The sequence below is a fragment of the Oncorhynchus nerka genome, linkage group LG16 (genome assembly GCF_034236695.1).
Source record: "Oncorhynchus nerka isolate Pitt River linkage group LG16, Oner_Uvic_2.0, whole genome shotgun sequence".
NCBI lineage: Eukaryota > Metazoa > Chordata > Actinopteri > Salmoniformes > Salmonidae > Oncorhynchus > Oncorhynchus nerka.
In genome coordinates, this window is record NC_088411.1 from 103,709 (window position 1) to 123,427 (window position 19,719).

The 19,719-nt window shown below is 42.9% G+C and overlaps 1 protein-coding gene across 1 annotated transcript; it reads right to left on the reverse strand.

Moving 5' to 3' along the window:
* Positions 1–6,206: 6,206 nt before the first annotated feature.
* On the reverse strand, positions 6,207–19,703 carry LOC115143910 (disintegrin and metalloproteinase domain-containing protein 8-like). The gene is given in 24 exon segments (XM_029684372.2): positions 6,207–7,186; positions 7,344–7,415; positions 7,547–7,597; positions 7,722–7,769; positions 9,644–9,818; positions 9,942–10,062; positions 10,194–10,278; positions 10,372–10,452; positions 10,553–10,718; positions 10,906–11,008; positions 11,303–11,498; positions 12,017–12,106; positions 13,770–13,947; positions 16,126–16,350; positions 16,578–16,747; positions 16,991–17,053; positions 17,776–17,841; positions 17,999–18,197; positions 18,618–18,694; positions 18,800–18,822; positions 18,825–18,877; positions 18,957–19,030; positions 19,169–19,275; positions 19,584–19,703. Coding segments are annotated over 24 exon segments (2,532 nt in total). The 5' UTR covers positions 19,630–19,703; the 3' UTR covers positions 6,207–7,123.
* Positions 19,704–19,719: the final 16 nt, after the last annotated feature.

Consider the following 19,719-nt stretch of genomic DNA (forward strand, 5'->3'; position numbering starts at 1 on the left):
CCAGATTGCATAGCAGAGAAGGTATGGTGAGATTCGAAATGGTCGGTAATCTGTTTGTTGACTTGGCTTTCGAAGACCTTAGAAAGGCATGGTAGGATAGATATAGGTCTATAGCAGTTTGGGTCAAGAGTGTCCCCCCCTTTGAAGAGGGGGATGACCGCAGCTGCTTTCCAATCTTTGGGAATCTTAGACAACACGAAAGAGAGGTTGAACAGGCTAGTAATAGGGGTGGCAACAGTATTTCCTATCTTCAGTGCAGTGGGCAGCTGGGAGGAGGTGTTCTTATTCTCCATGGAATGGAGACATGACATGCCACTCATTCTGACAACCCATTCATAAGTAAAGCAGCACACTGTTGTAAACCATAACGTACAGTACCACGAACAGAACTTCATACCATACATAACAATTTCCCCCTTTCCAAAACCAGGGACTGGTACCATATATACAAATGTTCATAGGACAAGAACCTAGAGTGATACAGTTGAAGTCAGAAGTAAACATACACTTAGGTTGGAGTCATTAAAACTCGTTTTTCAACCACCCCACACATTTCTTGTTAACAAACTATAGCTTAGGCAAGTCGGTTGGGATATCCACTTTGTGCAAGACAAGTAATTTTTCCAACCATTGTTTACAGACAGATTATTTCACTTATAATTCACTGTAATACAAAATCCAGTGGATCAGAAGTTTACATACACTATAGGTTGACTGTAACTTTAAACAGCTTGGAAAATTCCAGAAAATTATGTCATGGCTTTAGAAGAGTCTGATAGGCTAATTGACATCATTTGAGTCAATTGGAGGTGTACCTGTGGATGTATTTCAAGGCCTACCTTCAAACTCAGTGCCTCTTTGCTTGACATCATGGGAAAATCTAAGGAAATCAGCCAAGACCTCAGAAAAAACATTGTAGACCTCCACAAGTCTGGTTCATCCTTGTGAGCAATTTCCAAATACCTGAAGGTACCACGTTCATCTGTACAAACAATAGTACACAAGTATAAACACCATGGGACCACGCAGCTGTCATATCGCTAAGGAAGGAAACGTGTTCTGTCTCCTAGAGATGAACGTACTTTGGTGTGAAAAGTGCAAATCAATCCCAGAACAACAGCAAAGGACCTTATGAATATGCTGGAGGAAACAGATATCCTCAGTAAAACGAGTCCTATATCGACATAACCTGAAAGGTCGCTCAGCAAGGAAGAAGCCACTGCTCCAAAACCACCATAAAAAAAAACAGACTACTGTTTGCAATTTTATTTTTTACCTTTATTTAACCAGGCAAGTCAGTTAAGAACAAATTCTTATTTTCAATGACAGCCTAGGAACAGTGGGTTTTGATTTGTTCACGGGCAGAACGACAGATTTGTACCTTGTCAGCTCAGGGGTTTGAACTTGCAACCTTCCGGTTGCTAGTCCACCGCTCTAACCACTAGGCTACCCTGCCGCCCCAGGGACAAAGATCGTACTTTTTGGAGAAATGTCCAATGGTCTGATGAAACAAAAATAGAACTGTTTGGCCATAATGACCATCGCTATGTTTGGAGGAAAAAGGGGAAGGCTTGCAAGCCAAAGAACACCATCCCAACTGTGAAGCACAGGGGTGGCAGCAACATGTTGTGGGGGTGCTTTGCTGCAGGAGGGACTGGTGCACTTCACAAAATAATGGCATCACGAGGAATAAAATGATGTGGCTAAATTGAAGCAAAATCTCAATGCTACCAAATACTAATTGAGTGTATGTAAACTTCTGACCCACTGGGAATGTGATGAAAGAAATAAAAGCTGAAATAAATCAAATCAAATTCATTTATATAGCCCTTCTTAGATCAGCTGATATCTCAAATAATTTACATAAACCCAGCCTAAACCCCAAACAGCAATCAATGCATGTGTAGAACCACTCTACTATTATTCTGACATTTCACATTCTTAAAATAAAGTTGTGATCCTAACTGACCTAAGACACGATTAAATGTCAGGAATTGTGAAAAACTGAGTTTAAATGTATTTGGCTGAGGTGTATGTAAACATTCTACTTCAACTGCACCTGTAAGAAAGAAACATTAGCCCTTGAACAGAAGATGTAAACAAAGAGTCTCCAAACTAGACAGTTCAGTCCATTTAATCTGGAGGTTGGCTAAAACACCTAAAGGAGGTTAAGTAGTCCTCCAGGTTAGCAGGTTGAGTTCGTGCCGGCATAGGCCGTTCTTCAGTCGCAACCGTTTGTGGCTCTGGCCCTTGGGGAGCCCAAAGTGGCTCGGGCTCAGGTGGTGATAGGAGTGGAGGAGGTCCATCAGGTGGTGTATCTGGCCTCTATGTCCGTTTTGTGGGCATTTGTATTATTTGAGGGGCAGGGACTTTTCTGAGGTGGCTGGTGTGCCAGCGTGATCCATTTCTCAGCATGAAGGTGGCGAGCCCCAGTTGTCGAGTGACCTGCAAGGGGTCCGATCAGAATGAGGCCATTCTGTTGCACCGCTGAGGCCGTCTGGCTCAGACCCAGTCTGACACTTGGATGATTGGCTTCTTCACCCTGTGTGTCTTGCCGAAACCCTGTTTCATTGCTCTTTGGTGCCTGGTCACTGCCTGCTTTTCTTGGGTGCGCCTAGAGACCCTGAGAGATGACTGCTCTGAGAGATGATGTTGCATCTGGACCCCTTTCGGAATGTTTGGCACTGAACTAAAAAAACGAAAGTATTTATCTAGTGAATATGTTGCAGGTACGCTCAGAGGATCGAGGTCTCTAGTGCCCAAAAGCCTGTATAACATGGGCAACACCATTGAAGACTGATACATTGGGATCTCTGTACATCTCCATGGCTCAGGGGTGCCAGCAATTAAAAGTTAGAGTTAATTCTCCTTTTTGAATTTCACTTTTTTGTTAACTAATTTTTTTTAAACAGCCGCCCCCAAAAGTGGTCTCTACTGGTTTTGCTCTTGCTGCTGAAAGTCTCTTCAAGCAGCATGGTTTAATCTGAGTCATCCTTGATCTCAGGCAAGGGAATCATACAGGCTACCGGTCTGAGGTAAATTCTGATGTTTTCCCAGAAGTGTTCAGCCAGGACTTGGCTACTGTCAGTATAGATAGCTTGAGGCAGCGAGCTGTCGTGCCACCTCATGAGGAGCAAGTTTGGAGTGACTGGTTTTGATCAGGCAGGAGGATGATGAATGGGAGTAGTACTGTCACCTCATAGAGCACCAAGTGGTGGTTCTGGAGTAGGGTGACTTGCCTGAATGGCAATTGGAGGAAGGAGGTATGGTTTGCCATCTGTCGGAAACACTGAAGATCTGACCCCCGTCACTGGAGGATAAGGTGGAATTGGCCTTCACATCACAGAAAGGGGCCTTGGAGGGTCCTCTTCAACAGGAGCCAGGTTGAACTCAGGTGAGAGAGTGAGATGACTGTTTGGAGACAGATGTGGCCTTGGGAGTCCTGGGTACAGAGAGAAGCTACAGTCCCATAGACTTGCTCTGATGAGTCACAGAAAGTGTGCAGTTCACATTCTACCATCTGGTTGTCTGCCCGTAGGGGCACATAGCATCAGGGCATGGTTATGTTGGAGAGGTCTGAGAACTCATTTTCCCATGTCTGCCTTCTGTCCATTAGGAAGTCAGGCTGTATGGGGTCTTCCCAGCCCATCATGCTGCGCCAGAGGTCCTGTAAAATAACCTTTGCCTGGGTTGTGAAAGGGATTATGTAGCCTAAGGGATCATATTAGCTGGCCAGTCTTGTGTAAATGACCCTCAGAGTTGGTTTATCTTCTCTTTGGACAGCTCGTTGTTTGTAGCCGAGGGTGTCTGGCTGACAGCTCTTGCGCAGTCCCAGAGTTGGTTCTTGTGGATCGATGGTGGTCTAAGAGAGCCATAGCTCACTGCTCTCAGACCTCGCTTCTGGAGAAAGGTGTTCCACAAAAGAGGATTTGTTACTGGCCCATTGCCTGAACTCGAAACCCCCCCGACTAAGAGGCAGCAGTACAGCCTGTCCGCCAATGACTTTCCCTCTGTCTCCGTGGGTAGACTTGAGACAGTTGTCCACATAGAAGGGTTGCACGACTCCTAAACATAAGTGTTGCCATCATGGAGCATGATTCTGGAGGGCATAGATGGCAAAGCAAGGACAACACGTCGTTCCGGAGGGTTGGACCTGCCATTCATAGGTGCTGGGCTCTGCTTTTCAGTCCAAATCCCTCCAAATGAACCTGAGGAGTGGCTTGTCAGAGGGAAGAAGGCACACCTGGTGCAACATGGCTTTGACATGGCTGCTTATAGCCACTCTGTGTTGCCCAAACCTGAGGAGCATTCAGAGCAGGGAAGGGCCAAGTGTTGGTCCTGGTAGGAGGCATTTGTTCAGGATCTGACTGATGTGCTGATAGGAGCAGTTGAACACTAGTCTGCATTTGCCGGTGTGTTGTGGTGGTGTAGCAGGTACCAGAATGCCAGGGATCCTTCCTCAGCATCAGGAGTGAGTTTGGTGACATAGCCTGAGGTTACCAGCTTTTAGATCTCCTGATGGTGGACTTCGGCCAGCCTCAGATTCCTTAGCAACCGACGCTCAGTGCCACGAATGGAAGGCATCACTGCTCATTTTGTAGCATGAAGCTGTGGGCTCTTGGGGGCCCTGAGTAGAGGCTTTGCATATCTCTGGACCCCACCCACCAAGATTATTGTGGTCTTTTCTTCCAGTAGATTCAAGGCAAACTGATCTTGTTTGGAACGTATGACTTCCTTTTCGTCTCGATGGAGGAATGTGCCCACTTGCCATAGCTTTTCTACATTCTTCAGGAGTTCAGTGGCTGGGGAAACAATGGTAGAGAATAGGCATTGCTGGACTTCTGTGTGTGGCATCAGGCTTGCCGGGTACTGCACAACCCAACCAAGCTGGACAGTGACAGGGCCTCCCAGAGGGCCAATATGGACTGGATTGATGGGAACCAGCAGAGGTGGATGGGTAAGACCCTATGAGCAATAGAGGCTGTGCCCTGTGGATCTGTGGAAGCGGCAAGGCCTTCAGATGTGGGTTCCTCCTCTGAAGCATGTCAGGGGGAGGTGTGCTCGGCTAGGCTGAGACTGCCTGTTGTGAAAGCATTTTGGACTTGATGCAACAGTCTCCTTCAGGGTATAGGGTGAATGACGCAGAAGTTCTGCTTACTTGGCGTACATCTTGATGTATAGTTCAAAGGCTCAGTACCTCTGGTTCACCCTCTACTGTAACCCAAGGCAGTAGGCAGCAGCAGGGAGAATGGATCGTTCAGAGCTGTCATCAAGAATGTCTCCATCGCCTCCTCACCATGATGTAGGATGAGTGACCACTTTTAATGTCACTCGTGGTGAGCGGTTTGGGCGGTCAAGGTATAGGACCCCCGTCTCGGCTGTGTCGGTGCTGACCATAAGGACGTTTCTGTGCTCTTGCGGTATGACCTCATGTAGCACTGTGAGGTGTAACTCCTTGAAGGTGTTGCATGGGGGGCACACCTCCAGCAAAGGCCTTTAACTGAGACCAATCGCTGACCTTCTCCCTCGAGAGCTGCTTAAACTCAGGAAAGGGGCATAATAGGAAGTGTTCTTCTCCTTCACAGTAAGGACTATAATTTAATTCTTAGGCTTGTTCTAGTTCGATTGTTGCTGCTTACCACACGAAGAGCTGTACCTGGCTTGTTTGTCAAGTTCACTGGTCAGGAACATGTTGGTGGTACCCAGGCAACGTGGTTATTTCCGGTTAACTTCCCTCATCCTGGTAGTGTCAACATTGTGAACAGAGTGGCATTGAGGTTATGGAATGGGCAGGCATAAGCTATCCTGAGGCCCATTGTCGTGCCATTCATCTAAACGACCCTACGTTTTTTCCAAGGTATCCTTGACCAACTAATGCATATCTGTATTCCCAGTCATGTGAAATCTATAGACTAGGACCTAATGAATTTATTTAAATTGACTGATTTACTTATATGAACTGTAACTCAGTAAAATCTTTGAAATTGTTTCATGTTGCGTTTATATTTTTGTTTGTACAATTCTCTTATCCAAACAGATTACTCATTTCTGTAGCACTTATCAATAGCTGTTGTCAAGTTGTAAATTATAGTGCATGGAGAGAAGAGTGTTATTTCCATCCACTTGGAACCAGTAGGTTTGCTAGACATTATTCATGGTTTCCTCGCATGTAAAGGTGGTGGAATTATTAGGGAATTAAGTCAAGGTCAGAATATGGCATATCTGTAGACACACCTTCATTTATTCAATGTCTACCCAAACTGAATAGGAGGTGAATAGCATGCTATTCTCCTGCTTAAGTTCAAGGTCAGAATACGCATAGAGAAAAGTGCAGAAAATTGAATTTACGTTCCATTTATGTGCTTAACTCGGGTCGGAATCTGTCCCTTAAAATCACCCAGAAAGACTCACAGCTGTAATCGCTGCAAAAGGTGATTCTAACATGTATTGACTCAGGAGGTTGAATACTTATCTAAATCAAGATATTCCACATTGACATAGATTTGTGTAGATCGTTGACAATAAATTACAATTAAATCCATTTATATCCCACTTTGTAACAACAACATATGGAGAAAGTCAAGAGGTGTGAATACTTTCTGAAGGCACTGTACCTCTCACATGTACCATTCATTTGTAATATCTTGAAAAAAAAACTAACATCAATGCAATACTTATTTTTTTAAAGGCACACTGGCTTGAGATCATGAAACAGTAAATTAACATTCATAAGTACAAGAATTCCAAAGTAGAATTAGGCTCTCCCCCTTGTAAAAGGTGCAAACAGAGGCAACCTATAAAAACAAGTGAAAATGCTAGGTTCATGTCAAAGGGAATGGTCTACTGTAACATGTTTTTTTTTTACATACAATAATTGAAGAAAAAAAAACACTGCATGAGAAATGCACCAGCAATCTGTTCTAGCATTTTCCAAACCACTTTTCCACAGTGGTTGAGAAGCACATTCTGAGACATCACTATGTTGATGTTGAGTTTTCAAAGACATTCTCCACAGTTGATATTAGGCTCAGTCATTCAGGACCTCCTAGAGTCTGAAACAAGAACTGGGCTCATCAAAGGTCTGTCTTCATATGAGTCAACATACTGCTACATGCAGTAGTCATCATTGACGTGGCATGGGGGGAGGCTTCAATGCAATCTTGTGGCTTGCTCCTCCTGAGGTCTGCTGAACACACAGGGATCAGTTAGACGGCCATCTTGAAACATGCCCTGCAATTCTGGTTTCATAAGGAATTACCAACAAAGTAGTTTTTTTATTTTACTTTCATGCTATGTCATGATTTCAGGAGACAAAAGACATGACGTGTTAAATGAACACTTACTTGTGGGTATTTAATGGGTGCCATTGGTGCTGTGGCCTTGACTGGTGGCACTGGGACAACATGCTTGATTTTCTAACAGAACAATATACACCAATTGATAATGAGTTCATGATAAGACCGTGTAGAGACCATGTAGTTAATTGTTATACAGTTGTTATTAAAATGTCAACATGTTATTAACTGTAATGGCTGAAATGACTTACCGGTGTGCTACTCAGAGTCGGCCAAGGCTTTGATGGAGGTAGGGGTTTAGTCTGATAAAAAAATAGAATAAAGAAAATGTTTGTACAAGTTTGGTACGTCAGTATACAGTACGTTTCTAAGATTCCTGAGTTTAGTAACATGATATGTTTCAGTATTTCAATTGACATAGCTCACCGGTTCAATGCAAGACTGTGGCAGCACTGCAGGCAAGCTCTTTGGTGGCTGGAAGACAAAATATTGTTCTCCGCAAGGTCAGCATTTATTTTCCTTTCCAAATATCCTTAGTCTACTCAAAACATAGCCTGCCTAAAGTAAAGTGGGTATCTCTAGGAGTTCAGCAGCTGTTTAAATTCTTGTTGATATTATTATATTTTACATAGGAACAACATACAGTTGAAGTTTACATAGACCTTAGCCAAATACATTTAAACTCAGTTTTTCACAATTCCTGACATATAATCCTAGTAAAAATTCCCTGTTTTAGGTAAGTTAGGATCACCACTTTATTATAAGAATGTGAAATGTCAGAATAATAGTAGATAGGATTTATTTGAGCTTTTATTTCTTTCATCACATTCCCAGTGGGTCAGAAGTTTACATACACTCAATTGGTATTTGATAGCATTGCCTTTAAATTGTTTAACTTGGGTCAGAAATTTTGGGTAGCCTTCCACAAGCTTCCCACAATAATTTGGGTGAATTTCGGCCCATTCCTCCTGACAGACATGGTGTAACTGAGTCAGTTTTGTAGGCCTCCTTCCTCACACACGCTGTTTCAGTTCTACCCACCAATTTTCTATGGGATTAAGGTCAGGGCTTTGTGATGGCCACTCCAATACCTCGATTTTGTTGTCCTTAAGCCATTTTGCCACAACTTTGGAAGTATGCTTGGGGTCATTGTCCATTTGGAAGACCCATTTGCGACCAAGCCTTAACTTCCTGATTTCTTGAGATGTTGCTTCAATATATCCAAATAATTTTCCTCCCTCATGATGCCATCTATTTTGTGAAGTGCACCAGTCCCTCCTTCAGCAAAGCACCCCCACAACCTGATGCTGCCACCCCCGTGCTTCACGGTTGGGATGGTGTTCTTCAGCGTGCAAGCCTCCCCCTTTTTCCTCTAAAGATAATGATGGTCATTATGGCCAAACAGTTATATTTTTGTTTCATCAGATCAGAGGGCATTTCTCCAAAAAGTACGATCTTTGTTCCCATGTGCAGTTACAAACCGTAGTCTGGCTTTTTTATGGCGGTTTTGGAGCAGTGGCTTCATCCTTGCTGAGCGGCCTTTCAGGTTATGTCGATATAGGACTCGTTTTACTGTGGATATAGATACTTTTGTACCTGTTTCCTCCAGCATCTTCACAAGGTCCTTTGCTGTTGTTCTGGGATTGATTTGCACTTTTCGCACCAAAGTAAGTTCATCTCTAGGAGACAGAACGCGTCTCCTTCCTGAGCGATATGACGGCTGCGTGGTCCCATGGTGTTTATACTTGCGTACTATTGTTTGTACAGATGAACGTGGTACATTCAGGCATTTGGAAATTGCTCCCAAGGATGAACCCGACTTGTGGAACTTGGCTGATTTCTTTTGATTTTCCAATGATGTCAAGCAAAGAGGCATTGAGTTTGAAGGTAGGCCTTGAAATACATCCACAGGTACACCTCCAATTGACTCAAATGATGTCAATTAGCCTATCAGAAGCTTCTAAAGCCATTACAAAATTTTCTGGAATTTTCCAAGCTGTTTAAAGGCACAGTCAATTTAGTGTAAGTAAATTCAACTGGAATTGTGATACAGTGAATTATAAGTGAAATAATCTGTCTGTAAACAATTGTTGGAACAATTACTTTGTGTCATGCAAAATAGATGTCCTAACCGACTTGCCAAAACTATAGTTCGTTAACAAGAAATTTGTGGAGTGGTTGAAAAATGAGTTTTAATGACTCCAACCTAAGTGTATGTAAACTTCCGACTTCAACTGCATATGTATGTTATGTGTAACATGATACTACAAATGACTCCACATAAGGCCTTTATCAATCTGCCTGGACTAGTGGTAATGTTGAGATAATGTTGTGGTAATGTAGCTCACCTGTGGAGGGGGCCTGGAAGGGACCACAGTGACAAACAGAGGGATGCAGGCTTGTGTTGCAGATGACTCCGTGAAGGTGGGTTGGCTGATTTGGGGGGGCTTGCTAAGGGGATTACCCTTCCCACTCTGCTCCTGGAACATTGGGTTCAACTGGCCCGGAGTAGAGTGGACTTTCCTTCAAATACAGATCAATACATAACACATCAATATGTTGATTGTGTACCAAATCATTTGAAATGACAACTGAAGAGGCATTCACAAAAAAATAAACAATTATACGTTGGCGGAAAAAACTCACCTTTTGGAAATGTAGTTCTCTCTTTTGTCCTTCTTGCAGCACATCAGTCCTGCAACCAGGAAAGTGAGCAGCAACAAGACAGCTATTGCTGCAGAGACACCAGCTACCACCCCAAATTGGTCTGCAAAACCAAAACATTATTAATCATTAAAAGATGTCCATTTTTATCAACTGTTCAGGTTTACCTTCACAAAATGTAACACATGATACATAAACCACAATGCATGTCACAACAGAGTGAATGAGGCATACCTTGAGGCAAGTCTGAATACTTGACGTCACAGTAGGGTGGAGCCCAACCTGGGTTACAGTGGCACTGTCCCTTGTTGTTGCACACCTAACAAAAGAGAGCCATGATTGTGATGACAATGTTCAAACAATTCTAGCGGAAGTTTACTAACAACTCAAAATCAACAATCAATGCACTCACCCCATTGTGGTGGCATTTTGATGAACAGTCCTCCGTTTTACCATAGACTTTGACATCTTGGCATTTGTGATCATAGCAAACCTATGGAAACAAAGATGAATTGTTCACTTCTTTTGCACACTCATATGAATTCCAATAAGGCCCTCTCAAGGGAGGATTTGGAATTCAGAAACAGTCTTACCTCATTCATTCCACATTTGGTTCCTGTTGGGACCATGTCGAGGGCTCTTATCTTATCCTGGTCCACTGCTATGTTGCATGTTCCCCTCATTGTATAGGAGGCCTTCTGCCCAGTGATGGGATACTCATCCCCTCCCGAGCAAAATAGCGTTCCACATTTTATATTCCTAGGAGAAGAAAATAATATGACAATGTCTTTCTTAACAACACAAACTTACGGAAGTCTTGTAATAGCTGTTTTCTATTCTAATTGCCTTGGGAGGAACATTGTGTGATCATATTGTGAAGTGAAATGTCAGGAAATGGAAATGTCAAAACACAGGAAGTCAATGTGACAGATGGGAGTGGACATACTGTGGTGTGCAACGCACAAAGCCGTATTTGGTCCTTCCGCAGTGGGCACCTTCAATGCCACCCAGGTTTAGATTAAAGCAGGAATCCGTGCCTACTTGTGCCGCTAGAAGATAAGAGAGATGAGAGTTATGATTCTTGGTTCCACAGGATATGACAGGAATCCTTACTGCAGATTATCATCATTGCACAAATCACAATATGACGTTTAACTTGCACTAACTGAATGAGATTATATCTAGGCCTATTTTGTTTCTGGAAGGGTTCTACTTTGTGTTAATGAAATAACATCATACGGTTATGGATGGTTGCGCTATGTCGTAACTAGTGTAATGTAAATGAATAGATAATTGATAAGAAACATCATTGGCTATGTACTTAAAACAGTAAAGACAAGTACCTGGTCCCCATAGTCTCTTGCAGTGTTGCTGAAGTGTTGGGCATTGCCCATTGTAGCAGTACCCCTGACTATAGTTGCAAGGTTTCCCGTTCATTTTAAAGGTATCTTCTGGGCAATGCTCTGAAGTTCCAGTGCAATACTCTGCCAGGTCACAGTCACTGGAAGCTGCTCTACACAAACTGGTTGCCTGTTTAAGCTGAAGAACAAATAGTTCAGTGGTTGAGTAAGTAACTTCCTAACAGATGAATAACTAATACAGCTAACATAAATGTCTGCTAAAAATCGGACACTACTACTACAGCAAAGTGTATGATTCTTGGTTAGATGCCAAGTCTGGTGGTTCATACAGTACAGATTTTATTTGATGACTGACTAGGCCTGCTTCTTTACAGTCCCCTGACTGTCATATTGGAAGGAGGAAGGATATGGACAGTACAGTACAGGGAAACACATTATTGCTAGTATCCCAACCCTGGTTTCTCAATCCACCCATCTCTTCTTTATGGAGCCAAACCCTACTTCTCTTATGGCTATGTTCTTTTTTTGTTGCTGGTGGTTATTAGTTGTAGTTGGTTGGGTGTGTCTGTCTGAGTCGTGGTGAGCAGAGAGATATCAGAGATGGACATTACCAGCTGGTCTGAGTCATTTAATCATACGTTTAATAAAGCACCCAGATTTGAATATGGTTTTACATAAAGATAAAAATGCACTTACTTGGCAGTTTTCGCAGCATGTTCCATGATCACAGTTGGATCCCTCAGTGAGGCGACAGGTTGTGGGGTCACAGCAGGGATTCTTACACTCCTGGGAGGGACAAAAGACACACCAGTCCGAGACAAAAGACAAAATAACTATTTCATCTTACCACTGTCAAATGAATTATTTATAAAAGTCAGTCACCCAAAAAATGTCATTTACGGTGCAAAGCATTCATGCATGTGTATATTTTGTCTCCCTTTCATATGCGTTTGAAAATGTTTGTCATCCTTATAACAAAGCCAAACCTTTGATTGAGTCAGAGGAATAGTGTAAGACAATATAATCAATGGCAGTGTACATACAGTACCAGTCAAACGTTTGGACACACCTACTCATTCAAGGGTTTTATATTTTTCAAAGTAGCCACACTTTGCCTTGACGACAGCTTTGCACAGTCTTGGCATTCTCTCAACCAGCTTCATGAGGAATGCTTTTCCAACCGTCTTGAAGGAGTTCCCACATATGCTGAGCACTTGTTGGCTGCTTTTCCTTCACTCTTGAGATCCAACTTATCCCAAACCATCTCAATTGGGTTGAGGTCGGGTGACTGCAGAGGCCAGGTCCTCTGATGCAGCACTCCATCACTCTCTTAGTCAAATAGCCCTTACACAGCCTGGAGGTGTGTTGGGTCATTGTCCTGTTGAAAAACAAATTATAGTCCCACTAAGCACAAACCAGATGGGATGGCGTATGCTGCTGAGTGTTGTGGTAGCCATGCTGGTTAAGTGTGCCTGGAATTCTAAATAAATCACAGACAGAGTCACTAGCAAAGCACCCCCACACCTCCTCCTCCATGCTTCACGGTGGGAACCACACAAGCGGAGATCATTCGTTCACCTACTCTGCATCTCACAAAGACACAGAGGTTGGAACCAAAAATCTCAAATTTGGACCCATCAGACCAAAGGACAGATTTCAACCGGTCTAATGTCCATTGCTCGCGTTTCTTGGCCCAAGAAAATCTCTTCTTCTCATTGGTGTCCTCTAGTAGTGGTTTCTTTGAAGCAATTGGACCATGAAGGACTGATTCACGCAGTCTCCTCTGAACAGTTTATGTTGAGATGTGTATGTTACTTGAACTCTGTGAAGCATTTATTTGGGCTGCAATCTGAGGTGGAGTTAACTCTAATGTACTTATCCTCTGCAGCAGAAGTAACTCTGGGTCTTCCTTTCCTGTGGCGGTCCTCATGAGAGCCAGTTTCATTATAGCGCTTGATGGTTTTTGCAACTGCACTTGAAGAGTTCTTGACATTTTCTGGATTGATTGACCATCATGTCTTAAAGTAATGATGGACTGTCGTTTATCTTTGCTTATTTGACTTGGTCTTTTACTAAATAGGGCTATCTTTTGTATACCACCCCTACCTTGTCACAAAACAACTGATTGTCTCAAACGCATTACGAAGGAAAGAAATTCTACAAATGAACTTTTAACAAGACACACTTGTTAATTGAAATGCATTCATGAAGCTGGTTGAGAGAATGCCAAGAGTGTGCAAAGCTGTGTTCAAGGCGAAGGGTGGCTACTTTGAAGAATCTCAAATATAAAATATATTTTTATTTGTTTAACACTTTTTTGGTTACTACATGATTCCATGTGTTATTTCATAGTTTTGATGTCTTGACTATTATTCTACAATGTAGAAAATAGTACAAATAAAGAAAAACCCTGCAATGAGTAGGTGTGTCTAAGGTGTGCCTCACTAACCTCCACAGTTCCACAGTCACACTCCTCTCCAGGGTCCAGGAAGGCATTGCCACAGGCAGGCCCCACATACAGCTTGTCAGAGCCGGGTGTGTCCTGCAGACAGCTGGGATTGGCTCTCTCCAGGAAGTCACTCAGCTGCTCCTGACTGCAGCCACTGAACAGCTCTGGGTACACTGACCTGAAGGTGTGGGAATGATAGCTCACTTTAGAATGACTAACATAATAACATAGGAAATGATGGCTCACTTTAGAATGACTAACATAATAACATAGGAAATGACTCAGTGTGTCAATGTGTCGCGGACCAGGATGTCTTGCTCCCAGTCAGACTAAATAACTTTTTTGCTCGCATTGAGGACAATACAGTGCCACTGACACGGCCCGCTACCAAAACCTGCGGGCTCTCCTCAAGCCGACTTGAGTAAAACATTTAAATGTGTTAACCCTCGCAAGGCTGCAGGACCAGACGGCATCCCCAGCCGCGTCCTCAGAGCATGCGCAGACCAGCTGGCTGGTGTGTTTACGGACATATTCAATCAATCCTTATCCCAGTCTGCTGTTCCCACATGCTTCAAGAGGGCCACCATTGTTCCTGTTCCCAAGAAAGCTAAGGTAACTGAGCTAAACGACTACCGCCCCGTAGCACTCACTTCCGTCATCATGAAGTGCTTTGAGAGACTAGTCAAGGACCATATCACCTCCACCCTACCTGACACCCTTGACCCACTCCAATTTGCTTACCGCCCCAATAGGTCCACAGACGACGCAATCGCAACCACACTGCACACTGCCCTAACCCATCTGGACAAGAGGAATACCTATGTGAGAATGCTGTTCATCGACTACAGCTCAGCATTTAACACCATAGTACCCTCCAAGCTCGTCATCAAGCTCGAGATCATGGGTCTCGACCCCGCCCTGTGCAACTGGGTACTGGACTTCCTTATGGCCACCCCCAGGTGGTGAGGGTAGGTAACAACATCTCCACCCCGCTGATCCTCAACACTGGGGCCCCACAAGGGTGCGTTCTGAGCCCTCTCCTGTACTCCCTGTTCACCCACGACAGCGTAGCCATGCACGCCTCCAACTCAATCATCAAGTTTGCGGACGACACTACAGTGGTAGGCTTGATTACCAACAATGACGAGACGGCCTACAGGGAGGAGGTGAGGGCCCTCGGAGTGTGGTGTCAGGAAAATAACCTCACACTCAACGTCAACAAAACAAAGGAGATGATTGTGGACTTCAGGAAACAGCAGAGGGAGCACCCCCCTATCCACATCGACGGGACAGTAGTGGAGAGGGTAGTAAGTTTTAAGTTCCTCGGCGTACACATCACGGACAAACTGAATTGGTCCACCCACACAGACAGCGTTGTGAAGAAGGCGCAGCAGTTCCTCTTCAACCTCAGGAGGCTGAAGAAATTCGGCTTGTCACCAAAAGCACTCACAAACTTCTACAGATGCACAATCGAGAGCATCCTGTCGGGCTGTATCACCGCCTGGTACGGCAAATGCTCCGCCCACAACCTTAAGGCTCTCCAGAGGGTAGTGAGGTCTGCACAACGCATCACAGGGGGAAAACTACCTGCCCTCCAGGACACCTACACCACCCGATGTCACAGGAAGGCCATAAAGATCATCAAGGATAACAACCACCCGAGCCACTGCCTGTTCACCCCGCTATCATCCAGAAGGCGAGGTCAGTACAGGTGCATCAAAGCAGGGACCGAGAGACTGAAAAACAGCTTCTATCTCAAGGCCATCAGACTGTTAAACAGCCACCTTTAACATTGAGTGGCTGTTGCCAACATACAGACTCAACTCCAGCCTCTTTAATAATGGAAATTGATGTAAAAATGTATCACTAGCCACTTTAAACAATGCCACTTAATATAATGTTTACATACCCTACATTACTCATCTCATATGTATATGTATATACTGTACTCTATATCATCTACTGCATCTTGCCATCTTTATGTAATACATGTATCACCAGCCACTTTAAACAATGCCACTTAATATAATGTTTATATACCCTACATTACTCATCTCATATGTATATACTGTACTCTATATCATCTACTGCATCTTCCCTACGCCCTTCTGTACCATCACACATTCATATATCTTTATGTACATATTCTTTATCCCTTTACACTTGAGTGTATAAGGTAGTAGTTGTGGAATTGTTAGGTTAGATTACTCGTTGGTTATTACTGCATTGTCGGAACTAGAAGCACAAGCATTTCGCTACACTCGCATTAACATCTGCTAACCATGTGTATGTGACAAATCAAATTTGTTTAGATTTTGTGAGTAATTGTGTAATGTATGAGTGTTTTTGTCTTTACCTGAGCCGATCTGCCATGACACAGTTGTCGTTGTACAGCGATGTCCCACAGGTGCAGCCTGAAGTATCATGGGACATGCCCAGGTTGTGGCCCATCTCATGAGCGATGGTCGAAGCAATGCCAATTGGGTTTCTATTGTGGTCCTGGTTGACTGCACCTGAACTTCCAGTGCACATGGCAAGTTTATTTGCCAGTCCGACAGTATCGCCCAAGAAATCTTTACCACTGTTAAAAACAACAAAATGTTGGGGAAAAGCTTTAGAATTTGTCCATCATTCTAGAAAATGAGACATTTGTCCATCGTTCTAATTTTATGCATTAAAAACAACATTTTATACTTACATTTTTTACAGTACATAATATCAATCAATAATGTCATGGGAAAATTGTGATTAATTGCAATCCAGTTCCTTTCATCAACACAAAAAATAAAGATAAGGCTAATTACTCACGTGACAAACTGGGCATTGTCATGCTTTACCCTCTTTAGAAGGTCGTCTTGACGCCACTGGAGAAACCTATCCAGGGTGTTCTCAGGACTGGCTGTGACGTCAATGTGATCTCTGATAGTCCACATCTCCAACCCCACCAGCATGACCCGGATGTTCAATGGCCGATACAACTAGGAAGCAGAGACGGCGATCTTTTCAATAACTCCTTCATGAATATAAGATACACGTACTAGAGCTAGGTGGGAAAACTCCTGGCCCTAAACTCGGATTATAAACAGTAAGCAATTCAATAAAGTGCCTATAACTAGAGCCTGGAGCTGGTCAGGTAAATCTCCTGGCCCTAACTATGCTTATGCAGCCACATACAAACATACAAAACGACACACAAGTAGATGACTTCCTTGAAAAGGTACCTTATCAACATGATTGGCAATTTCCAGCATCCGAGTTTTGGTTTCGCTTCCAAATATTTTGTACTGAAAAATATTTAAAAAATATATAAATGCAACATGCAACCATTTTACTGAGTTATAGTTACATATAAGGAAATCAGACAATTGAAATAAATTCAGTAGTCTATGGTTTTCACATGACTGGGCAGCGGCGCAGACATGGGTGGGGGCCTGGGAGGGCACAGGCCCACCCACTTGGGAGCCAAGCCCACCCACAAAAGGGCTTTATTACGGACAGAAATACTCCTCAGTTTCATCAGTTGTCCTGGTGACTGGTTTCAGACGATCCTGCAGGTGAAGAAGCTGGATGTGAAGGTCATGGGCTGGCATGGTTACACATGGTCTGCTGTTCTGAGGCCGGTCGGATGTACTGCCAAATTCTCGAAAACAACGTTGGAGCGGTTTATGGTAGAGAAATGAACCTTAAATTCTCTGGCATCAGTTTGGGTGGACATTCCTGCAGTCAGCGTGCCAACTGCACACTCCCTCAAAACTTGAGACATCTGTGGTATTGTGTTGTGTGACAAAACTACCCATTTTAGAGTGGCCTTGTATTATCCCCAGCACAAAGCGCACCTGTGTAATGATCGTGCTGTTTAAATCAGCTTCTTGATATGCCATGTGGATGGATTATCTTGGCAAAGGAGAAATGCTCACTAACAGGGATGTAAATCACTTTGTGCACAAAATTTGAGGGCAAATGGAACATTTCAAACTATAAGATCTATTGTTGATACATAATATACCTCTGTGTAGTCAGCCACCAGATACATCTCCACAAATCTTTGGGGTCCAGTGATGGGTTTACTTTTCTAAAATAAAAAAAATAAAAAAGGGAGATAATAAAACACTGGACTCACCTTACAAGATGAATACAACTAATAGAAAACATGAACCCTGAACACTATCTTTGGATGTGTATTGTTGCAACTAAGTAACAAAAGGAAGAAGTAGTAAGTAACTGCATACCCAGCCTTTGGACTTGAAGAGGCCCGAGAGTCTGGGAGCCGGGCCCTGGTCGTGGTCATAGACCGTGCTGTCGTTGGAGTGACCACAGCTGGCCTTGTTGGTTCTGAGGTGCTCCTGCCTGTACAGAGCATGCTCCCCATCGGCAGAGTCTCCTAAAGGCTCAATCAAGTAGACCTTCTGCTCAGCCCTCACAAAGCCACTGGAAAGACACATCAGTGAGCGGTTTACTGAGTGTGGAATTGCAAGGCACGGACAATCGGTTTCTCCCCAATTAAAATAGCGTTGTTACTCCAATTATATGATATAGTATGAATAATCAACATCAAAGGCAGTAAGCTATTCAGTATAGCAACTCTAATCACTGTCTTGTAGGTGAAATGCCAGCAGAGGCTACATCATAAAAGACAGGTACATTTCTAAATGTCTAAGACCGCTTTCAAAAATAATTTCAACCACAAATGTCTCGGTGATTTGAATTACACATATGTGGAAATATAGCAATGTTGAATTTCTCAAACGAGAAGTTGGATTTCCTGAGAAATCTATTCATTGCCAACTAGTTCAGAAAGTTCAGAAACTGCCAATAGAAAACAGGAAATATGCAGAAATACTCACTTACCTAATGCCAGAACAGATTCCAACACTAACAGATGAATCTTCAATGCCTTGAATATGACCATGATAATAGCAGTGGTCCTAAAGGAAGTTTAAATTAGTAAAAGTATTGGTTTAGAGCTTCTCTTGAATGAAACAAAACAAAGTGACACAAATCTGGGCTATTATATTTAATGGCTCCGATACCTCATAATTTGGAAATGTTGTCACCGCTTTCCATCTTCGGAATAGTTCGTTTCAGTGTAATGCCTCCCAATAAGTTGCCTATGAAAAGAACAATTAAAATAACTGCTACTAAACTTGCTACACATCTAGTAATTAGTGGATGGTTAAAATAATGTACCTATTTTTGTCAAGATGAATTGTGTGGTTCTCTCCAGAAATGGTTAATACATATTGTAGCCCATCAGGATAAACCTATAGGTAAGATGTTGTTAGTTGTCGACAATGAAATGCTGTTCTCCTCTTTATTGGGGATTTGAAATACTGTATTTCCCTCATTTACAGGAACCACTGTTACATAGTTATAGAGAAAAGATAACGGGATGTAAGCACCTGGTTTGAGAAAATGTTTCTTTTGACCCGACCAGTCAGTCTCTGAGGTCGGACGACATCGTAGCGCTCCACGTGATCTAATGTCCGTGCGCCCTTGACCAGTACAACTAAAAGAACAGACATCCAGACCTATTATAACGTTTATCTATTTCTTATAGTAATTGCTATTCATTTAAAGTCTAGACATTGATCATACGATGAGCATCAAACGAGTTCTAAACATTGCAATGTTATATATGTCAAATTGCATTATTATCCTAACAGATGTGCTAATTAGGTCCTTATAAATACAGTACTGTACAGCAAAATACACCTTTTTGTATTTCATTCAATTGTTCATAATTAGCCCATTATTTTATATTAAAAAAACTTCAGATATATAATTATGGTTTAATATGTACTATGTAAAACTTACCACAATAGATGATGCATAACAGGAATATATATAGAGTGTATCGCATGGCTGGAGCATATCCCTGAGTTTCTCAAGTGTGCTGTATTGCACGGATACTGAACACAGACATTAAGCAGCTCTCTAAGGTACCAGTCCC